Raw genomic sequence first — 10,186 nt, forward strand, 5'->3', positions numbered from 1 at the left:
AGGGAGGGAGGGAGGGAGGGAGGAGAGGGAAAGTAAAGGTGAAAAAAGAAATCACAGAAGCTCATATGGAAAACCTACTTCAGATTTTTGTATATTAAAATTTTAATTGTCTTGGCTTCCATGTGGAGTCTTTTCCTCAGGAATAGTAAAACTCATGACTACTATGTTAGCAAAACACAAGAAAATATTTGCTATTGAAGAGGAAATTATTCTTAAGAAGTTCATGTTGTCCCATGGTATGAGTGGGAATTTCCAAATACTTCTGACACAAAGGTGGGAGTGGGTTTGAGAAAGTGGGAAATAACAAAGGCAGACATTTCATTACAGACTAGAAATAACAGAAAGCCTAGTCAAGCTAGTTCTGTTCACTGTATAGGAAAGCTGCTGTCAAAGAAATGGAAACCATGGTAAATAAAAGGATCAAGTTTTCATTCTACAATCTGATCAAAGAATTATGGTTTCTGACTCAATAAATTTGAGCCTTGCAAGCACAGGCAAGTCTACTGAGGTGGATGAATTGGTTCTCTTCCAGGTGTCCTCCCAAGGAGCCTTCTGGAGCACTCTTAATGTCCTTATTCCTCAGACTGTAGATGAAGGGGTTCAGCATGGGGGTGACCACAGTGTACATCAAAGAGGCTGTTGCAGTGGAATGTGAGTTTTGGGTCACAGCAGAACTGAGGTACACACCTAGCCCTGTGCCATAAAATAAGGAGACCACAGAGAGGTGAGATGCACAGGTGGAGAAGGCTTTGTACTTGCCCTGAGCTGATGAGATTGTACGGATGGAGGACACTATCTTGGAGTAAGAATAAAGGATGCTGGTGAGGGGGTCTACAGCCAGAAACACAGCTGTGATATATATCACCATATCATTTAGAAAGGTGTCAGAGCAGGCATGGTGGACCACCTGGTTAAGCTCACAGAAAAAGTGGGAGATTTCCAAGTCTGTGCAGAAGGACAGTCTCAGTACCATGAAGCTATGCAACAAGGAATTCAAGAAACTCATGATCCAGCATGCCAGAACCAACAGTCTGCAGTGGCGGTGGTTCATGATGATCATGTAATGCAGGGGGTAACAGATGGCCACATATCTGTCATAGGCCATCACAGTCAGCAGAAAGATGTCCAATCCTGAGAAAAGCAATAAGAAGTGCATCTGGGTGATGCAGCCTGCATAGGTAATGGTCTTGCTCTGTGTCTGGATGTTCACCAGCATCTTGAGGATGGTGGTGGAGGTGAAGCAGATGTCCACAAAGGACAGGTTGGTGAGGAAGAAGTACATGGGCATGTGCAGGTGGGAGTCTGAGATGGTGGCCAGGATGATGAGCAGGTTCCCCAGCACATTGACCAGGTACATGGAGAGGAACAGCCCAAAAATAAGAATCTGTATTTCTGCTTGCTCTGGAAATCCCAGAAGAAGGACTTTTGAAATTTTTGTATCATTTTCTGGTTCCATGTGTTTGATATGACTACCAAAAATAAAAGAGAGAGAACAAGAACAGGACACAAGAATGCATTCATTACTCACCCATCACAATGCTGCCTGTTTTATGTGTGTGTGTGGGGGGGGGGTGCGCATGCACACATGCTGGGCATCAAACTCACACTACCATTGTGCTATGAACCATCCACAATCTTCTACAGTAAAGCAATTAACTTCTACATTGGTGTATAAATCTTGTCCCCTTCATAGTATTAATTGTGTTATCTCTGATTAGAAATTTCTGCCTCATGTTCAGCATCTACTCAAAGATCATGTATTCAAAAAATGTTTAATGTTTTTATTAAATAAGTGCATTATAGTCATATATAATATTGTGGTTAATTCTGACCTAATCATACATGCATGAAATACAATTTCTCCAATTGAATCCCACTACTTCCCCATTTTCTCCCCTTCTCCCTCCTTGTTTCCTTTCCTTTGTTCTACTGGTCTTCCTTCAATTTATTTATAGTTTTTAATCTAGTGCTTTATAGATGTACACAAAGGTGTAATTCACCGTGGTGTACTCATACATGTAGACGGCATAATTTGGTCAATCTCATTCCACCATTTCTCCCTTTTCCCATCCCTCCTGCCTCCCGTTCCACCCCCTTCTCTGCTCCACTGATCTCTCTTCTGTTTTCATGGGACTCTCCTCTCATTCCCCTTACTTTGGTCTTGCTTCTGCATATGAGAGAGCATTTGCCCTTGACTTTCTGAGTCTGGGTTATTTCATGTAGCATGTTGTTCTCCAGTCTCATTTACTTTTGGTGAGAAGTTCTTCTATGCATTTGAGAACTAGAAATATAATGAGGCACTGTTGACACAATGTGTGAAGAAACCCAAAATCCATACACCATGTGAAGGAGAAGGAAAACCACGATGGTCACCTTTCCATCACGGTAAGAAATACTTGAGAAAATCAAGTTTTACTCCGGCTCTCAGTTTTGAAATTTCCATCTGACCCAGCAGCTTTGGGCCTGTGGTGAGGCAGAATATCATGGAGGGAAGCCTGTGCAGAAGAAGTCCACTCCTCTATGACCAGGAAGCAAAATAAAGCAAAGAGGAGGCCACATCCCCACCAACCTAAGGGATCCCACTAAGCCCCACCTCTTAAAGGTATCACCACCTCTGAAAGTACCTCTCTGAGGACCAAATCTTTAACACATGGGCATTTGTAGATAGTCAAGATCCTATACATTCAACTATATTGCAAGTGCAAAAAATAAAATAAAAAGGAGAGAGTGGATGGGTGTATTATTTTACTGGGTGTTCAGGGAAGACTAGCAGACTGCCGCAGTCTGGCTGGGCACAATTCAGGAGCCACTTGTCAAAAGAAACAAACTTTATTTTTAGAATACACACACCACACCACACAGCTCCTCAGGAAAAACCCTCAGAGCCCAACTGCCACCACCAGCTTCCCACAAGCCTCTCCACCTCCCCCACTTCTCCTGCTCTTGAGGCCGATTGGCTGGGTCACATGGGTGGAGCCAAAAAAGTCCTCCAATGAGTAGCTCCGTGGTCTGAAAGGGCGGGGAAACAGCCCAATGAGCATCACTGCAGAGGAGCCAATCAGTTGGCAGCCTGAAGTGTGCTGGGGACGCTGTGAGCCAATCATCAGCTGGCAGCTGGAAGTTTGCTGGCAGCTGGAAGTTTGCTGGGGCCCCTTCAGCTGTGACTTTCAACAGCAGACAAAGTGACATTTGAACAGGGACCTCAAGGAATACAAAATGGGAGCCAGGGGGTATCTGGACTGTGTGCACTTGGAAAGAGGAACAGCAAGGCAAAGTCCCCGAGGAAGATGCTTGTTTCAGTTATTCAAGACTACAAGGAAATCAGTGTGGTGAGCAGAGTGAACAATGGGTGAGTGATGAGAAATGGTGTTGGAGGGTAATGAATGAGCCTGGCTTGGTGGCCCATACCCATGATGCCAGCTACTCAGGCATCATGAGGATTGCGAGTCTGAGGCCGGCACGAGAAACTTAGTGGAAATGTTTCAAATGTAAAAGCAGAATGGCCAGGCACATAGCTCAGTGGCAGAGTGCTTGCCTAAAATGTGCAAGACCTGAGTTTATCCCCAGCATGACAGTCAATGAGTCATTCAAGTAGTACTGGGTACCACTGTCATGTGTAACTAATTAGAACAAATTTTTTTTTAAAAGTAAGAGAAGTACTGGGTGGCCTCAAAGAAACCTGTTTTGAACCATGAAACATCTTCTCAATGAACCCAGAGAGAAGAATTAAGCAGACCCATGGGGTTACAAAAGAAAGAAAGAAAAGATCTAATAAACTTGGTTGTTCCTGAGAGAATAGGAAAAAAATAATTTCCTTAGTTACAGATACAGCCCAACTGCAGCTCTATGCCCTTGACACTCCTTAAAAATAATAAACAGCAAAAATAAATTTACAGATAAGATAAAAGACATGATATCTTTTCAGTGTCAAGACACTTGCAGATTGAACACCCCAACAGAGAAAGAAGCAAAGGGAATAAATCAACAATTCAAAAGAGGAAAGAGATGCAGAAGGAGTGAACTGAAACATTTTATATGAGACAATGAAAGGTTTGCTCCTCCGGTGCCTGGTCCATATCTGTTTGACCCACTGGTTTTCCTGAAATCTGACAGTGGGCAGCCAGAGCTTCTTTCCCTTTTCTCAGGTGGCATCTTCTCTTCATTATTTGTAGGTCTGAGGCTTGGATATTTTACATTACTTTTGAGTCCCATGGGTATATTCTAGACTTCAAAAAACTTATCATGGTCAATATGACTCTATAAAATTCCATGCCAGGACACCAAAATAATTCTCTGTTTAGCTGAAAACATCCTTCCTATAATTAATCCCTGAGGGAATTGTATCATGCACATTTCATCATTCTCCGTCTTCACCACCATAGTTTAAGATCCAAAGGCGGAAAATTCAACTGCTTTGCTCATCTTCACATTTTCACAAAATGGTGAAAACGTGTACATTATGTAGAAACAAACTTAAGGAAAGTAAAAAGTTAGAATGGCAGGGGGATAAAACAAAGCCAAATTGAGTGGTTTCCAAACAACAAAATCAAAAGGAACATTGATAATAAAATGAAGCAGGATACGAAATGGCAGCAATTTAAGTGATTTCAAGATTGATTAATAATTTAATTTTCAAATACCTAGATGTAAGAGAATATAATAAAGTTGTGGGCATCTAATTTTATAATTGTATCTCATATCAAAGTGTATGAAGGGCTGGGAATGTAACTCAGTGGTGGAGCACTTGCCTAGCATCTGCAGTACCCTGCATTCAATCCCCATGTATATAAATTTTATATATACATATATAAATATATATAAATATATTAAATTATATATATATATATATATATATATATATATATATACACACACACATACATACATATTATATGAAAGATAGAGGTTATCTTAATCAAGTGATAATGTCTTCCAAATGATGTCCAGAGTGAAGGTGACTTGAGGAAATAGATCTATCAAAAAAGACCAAAGTCATAATAAAGAATAACAGACATGTGAAAACAAGTTGTAAATATGCATGAAAGGCTACTCACGTCATGAAGATGAACTTTGTACATTTAAAAACCAATGAGGCAAACACAATGTAACCACAGACTTGATCCCACAAAATACAAATAATTTTATAATTGTCCCCAACACACCTATACATATGTAAAAGAACTAAATGGCAAAGACGATGAAAAACTCTAATTCTTATATTTAAAAATATGCAACAAAAAAGTGGGGATAAAAACACTCCAACCTCAATATACTCAAAGAACTTGCCCAATTCACAATAAAATAAATGGCAAATGAGACCATAAGTATATCCACACTCAGCAGTTAGGAAATAAATGCAAGTGAAGCTCGTTGATATACCTTTTTCAGCTTTTATTTTTTTCATCTGATTATTTTGCATGAGAGGAGAAATTGCAAAACATATGCCTCATGAACAGCTATTGCAAGGTAGGATTTGCAAGCAATTAACTGGTCTGGTCTTTTCTTATGGATATGGAGATATATTTAAGTACACCCCATATTAAAGAAGACATACCCTCTCCGAAGTGTGTATTCCTCCACAGCTAATACTGCCCACAATTTCAGAAAAATCTTTGTATATACATTCTACTTGTTGGGAACCACTTTATGCCAACCATTCCCTCCTTTAATTTGGCTTTTGTCACTATCACTTGAATGTCCATGATCACCCCTGCATTGCTGAGTTCAGCTGTTACTACTCTTTTCAGCATCATAAGTAAGCACACTAACAATCAAGCAAGCCTCGCCTGCATTTTCTCCACTCTGGGCCATGCTGAATTGCTCTCAGGGAAACTTTCTCAGCTTTTTATGTCTCTGGACCCTTCCTGCAGCACTGACTGAGCTCCTGGACTCACCTGGATGGGATTTCTGGAAGGAAGGTCTCTGTGTGGAAATATAGACTCTCCCCTGAATGGTTAAAATGGTTAATGATGGAGACTGAAACTCAGTTCCAAAGCAGGACAGCAGGAAGGAGTGAAGCATCAGTCCCGAAGCCAGGCAGGTCTCCAAAATGAAAACCTGTCTTGTCCAACTGAAGATCATATGCTAAAGTGCAGTAGTGGAGGAGATATTCATATCTCATGAGAGCTTCTCCCTTAGGTATATTCCCCTCATGTCCCCCTCTTGTTATTCAACCCCTGAGCACATCATATCCCTGGGGGACACTACTCTGCACAGAAGAAAAAAACAATTCTGTCCTCAAGAGACCAGGTGAAACCAGTTTTCATTGCTCCTCAATGAACTCTTGGTTTCCAGAGATCTGACCTCCTAACAGCTTTTCCCAACCCTGAGTTGACATTTTCTCCAAAGCGTAAAATGAAAGAAACTGTCTTCACTATGTCCTTTTAACCACCAAAGCAGTGATTCACTTTAAGGGACACAGCCCCTGATATCCTCAAAAAATTGTGATTTTTCTTTTCAACACGGGAAAACTATGTTCCTGTGATATGAGACTGTAGGTATGACATTCCTTGGCTTTGTGGTGCTTTTGACAAAAAAGTTAAGAGGTTAATGCTTGTAAAACTACGATAAAGACAGGGCTGCCATTTAATTCTTCACTTATAAAGTATTTGGTAATTATGAGACTTATATTTGAATCTTTTTATGCACCTTGAAGAGATTAATGTCTTATAAGGTGTTACGATTCAGATATAAGGTATTCCCAAAAACTCATGTATAGGACACAGCAAGAAGTTTTAGAGGTGAAATGATTGGGTTCTAAGAGAACTAATCCAATCAGTTATGAATACCCTGATAGGGACTATCTGGGAGATGACTTCAGGTGGTGAAAGTGGGGATGGCTGGAGGAGGTGGGGCTTTGGAAGTGCACCTTTGGGATATATATTTCCTCTTTGTTGAGTGGAGTCACTCTCCTTCCAATCATCATGCCCAGAGCCACTTTCTGCATCACACTAATCCATCATGATGTTCTGCCTCACCTGGGGACTCAAAGGGTGCAGTTGACCATCCACAGATTGAGATCTTTGAAACTGTGAGACCCTTTAATCCGTGGCCAGTGCAGATGGTGTGAATGGTTTGGTCACACGGGAAAATCCTCAGGGAGTTTAAATTAAAGACACAGACACCATTTTACCTTTAAACTAGCTCTAGGACAGCTCCTCAAACCCTCAGCCTCAAGATCCCCAGGGGAAGACAGTGAGGTTTTACTGAAGAGGAGAGAGAGAGAGAGAGAGAGAGAGAGAGAGAGAGAGAGAGAGAGAGAGAGAGAGAGAGAAAGCATGCCAGGAAGAGGGCTTTTATTTGGGTACAAGGAAATTCTGGGGAAAATCCCATCCAATGAAGGTCAAGGGGGGCAGTGTGGCAAGGTCAGGTGCGATGATTGGATCTTTGGGTCAGTGGTGAGACATTCCTCCACATGGACAAGCTCTCAAACCCAAGAAGGGTGGGAAAAGCTCTGCCTCATTAAAAGTGACTGAGCACCTCACACCCAGCCAGGGAGGAAACTCAGTCACATGTAAGGATGGTCTCCCACATAGTCCCTCTTCATTCTTTGAAAAGCAGGTGATGACTGACTCTCTTGAGCCCCCAAATTTTTCTTTGAAGACTCGCCATCCTATAATTACAACACAAAAGAGAATTAACAGCAAAGAGAACAATGCAAAAATACACCAGGCAGAGTGTTTAAGAATGTTTCTGGGGTTAAAGCCATTTAATTCTTTTAATATTTGATTAGCTAAGGACAAAGGATGTGAAAAATCAGCTCTATTATTTTAACTATCTTGAATATGATGATGAAGCTCCAAAAGATCCAAGCTGTTATTAGTATTTTGCCAAATACCCAATAAATGGTTTTTAACCTTCTCCCAACCCCACAAGGAGGTATTGTACTTGGCAGCTGTAACACACACATATTTATAACTTGCATGACAATTAAGTCTTTCTTTAAACTTTAAGCCAAAAGCTCATTACCTATATTTATGGCAGTTGCGTCTAAGGCATTTAACTTAGTCTAAATTCTTTCATCAGTATTTATTTGATTGTGAGAGAGCCTTGGAAGTATTCTGAACCAAATTATTAAGAAAATTTGCATATTGAATATTTTGAGATAAAGCCACCAAAGCTGTGTCTGTCAATACAATAAAGGAATCCAAGGCAACAACTCCCACTATTATAATTCCAATGGCATATTTACGTCTCACTAGCTGGGAATGTATTTGTTGTAAAACCTGAAAACCAGCATCAGTGTATCATGGCTCTGAAATATTAGCTGCCAATAAGACAAAAGAGGGATGATGAAATATCAGCACTCCTTTTCTTCTATTATATCTGGTATTACAATCTGTTAGATTACATTTGTTATATGTTACAATATATCTATCATCTACCCATTTAACTTTTACATTTCCAATAATTAAAACATAAGGAGATTGAACACAGGCTCGTAAGCCATAGCAAGAACCTTCCTTGAAGCTTTTGCCAACAAATTCCAGTAAAGGCTTGTCTGTAAAATGTAAAAATTCTGAGGCAGCAACTAAGCACCAAACATCCTTCTGAATACCACCCTCACTGTAGGTCAAAATATTGCTAACAAATCCTGCAGGTGTCATAGTAGAACTTTTTTGTAATTGTCTTTTATCAATTTTTGGAGTCCAATCTAAAATATACCCACTATATTTAGACACCTTATTTTGTACTGGAAAGGTATTTGCACAATGTATCCATCTAGGAATGGTGCCAATTTCTGTTTCAGAACCGTTAGGACAAGGAGGTTTTCATGGGGGTTCTGCAGAAATGACTGGTTTGTTATGGGAAAGTCCCATTTTAATAACTGATCTAGTATAAGGTTTTAAGTCTCCATTTGTAGAATGATTAATTAGCCTAGGTTTCCCAATTGCTCTCTTTTCCTCAAATGATACTCTGAGACAGCCAGCATGTTTATCATGGGACCAATACAAAGGTAATTGGGCACTGTAGCCAGAATAATTAAATCAAGTCACATGATTGGGAGTGATATGAGTGTCTGTAAATCCTCCCATCATATATGAGTCATTAGTAAATACTGGGATGGGATGGATTATCCAGTCCACCCGGCTGGGTGTACTAAAAGTGGATTTGGAAAATAGGTCCAATGAGTGTCTTCTGACTCCCCTTTACCTGCCAGCCCAGTAAGGATATTACTGCAGCAATCATCATCATTGGAGTCTTATTTCTTCCTAGGAGCTGAATCATTCATGAAGTGTGTGTTGTTCGATTCTTCAGGTCTTCCCACGAGATCAGCTTTTCTGCTGGGTCTTGCTGGGTCATCTTCTTCCTTCTTCAAAATCTCTTCCTTTTGAGGGAAGGCTTCTCTGGGTCGATCTTCAGTTGTTTGAATCTTGGTTCTATTACCTCCATGTCTGATTGCATGTTCAGGCTCCCAAATAGGATGAAAAGCACCTTCTGGAAAAATACAAGCATGACCTCTGCCCCACATAATCACTGGATCTGGACCTTTCCATTGACCAGTCTGTAAGTCTTTCTACAAAACTCTAACTACTAACGGGCCTATTGCTGTGGAAGACATATGTCTCTCAGCTGCAATGTGACCTCCCGCATCACAGTTTAAAAAACTTAAAACAAACAGAGCATGATTGAGGTTATTTTGATGAGTCATAATCCTTTCTCCCCCCTTTTAATTTCTGCAATTGCAGCTTAATAAATGAGTTCGTTCCACAATGGCTTGACCTTGTGGGGTTATAAGGAATAGCTGTTTTATGGTGAATCCGAAACTCTTGGAAAAATTGTTGAAAAGAACTTACATAAGCCAGTGCATTATCTGTTTTAATCTCTAAAGGACATCCTAATATTGGTAAGGCAGCTAAGCAATGAGAAATGACATGCTGAGAATTTTCATTTGCATGGGCTTTAGCAAAAATAAATCTGGATTTTGTGTCTACTATTTCATGGACATAGCACTGTTTACCAAATTGAGGGATGTGAGTTACATCCATCTGCCATAATAGATTTGGATTTACCCCTGATGGCAGAGATGGAGTGTGTATAACACACTTGGGACAGTAACTTACAATTTGATGAGCTTGTTCTCTGGTAATATTAAAATTTTTATGTAAACTAGAATCGTTTTGATGATGTAAAGAGTGTGAGGCTTGTGCACAATCATATTGAGACATTTTCTGACAAACAGCTA

The 10,186-nt window shown here is 40.2% G+C and overlaps 1 protein-coding gene across 1 annotated transcript; it reads right to left on the bottom strand.

Moving 5' to 3' along the window:
- Window positions 1-466: 466 nt before the first annotated feature.
- On the bottom strand, window positions 467-1,456 carry LOC143400178 (olfactory receptor 7A17-like). Its single transcript, XM_076857500.2, has one exon. The coding sequence runs from the start codon at window positions 1,454-1,456 to the stop codon at window positions 467-469; it is 990 nt and encodes a 329-aa protein (XP_076713615.2).
- Window positions 1,457-10,186: the final 8,730 nt, after the last annotated feature.

Source organism: Callospermophilus lateralis, chromosome 1, assembly GCF_048772815.1.
Source record: "Callospermophilus lateralis isolate mCalLat2 chromosome 1, mCalLat2.hap1, whole genome shotgun sequence".
NCBI classification, from domain to species: domain Eukaryota; kingdom Metazoa; phylum Chordata; class Mammalia; order Rodentia; family Sciuridae; genus Callospermophilus; species Callospermophilus lateralis.

Bases quoted from the DNA above. Each gene is read 5' to 3' on its own strand.
- LOC143400178 (XM_076857500.2), bottom strand. From the start codon at position 1,456: ATGGAACCAGAAAATGATACAAAAATTTCAAAAGTCCTTCTTCTGGGA.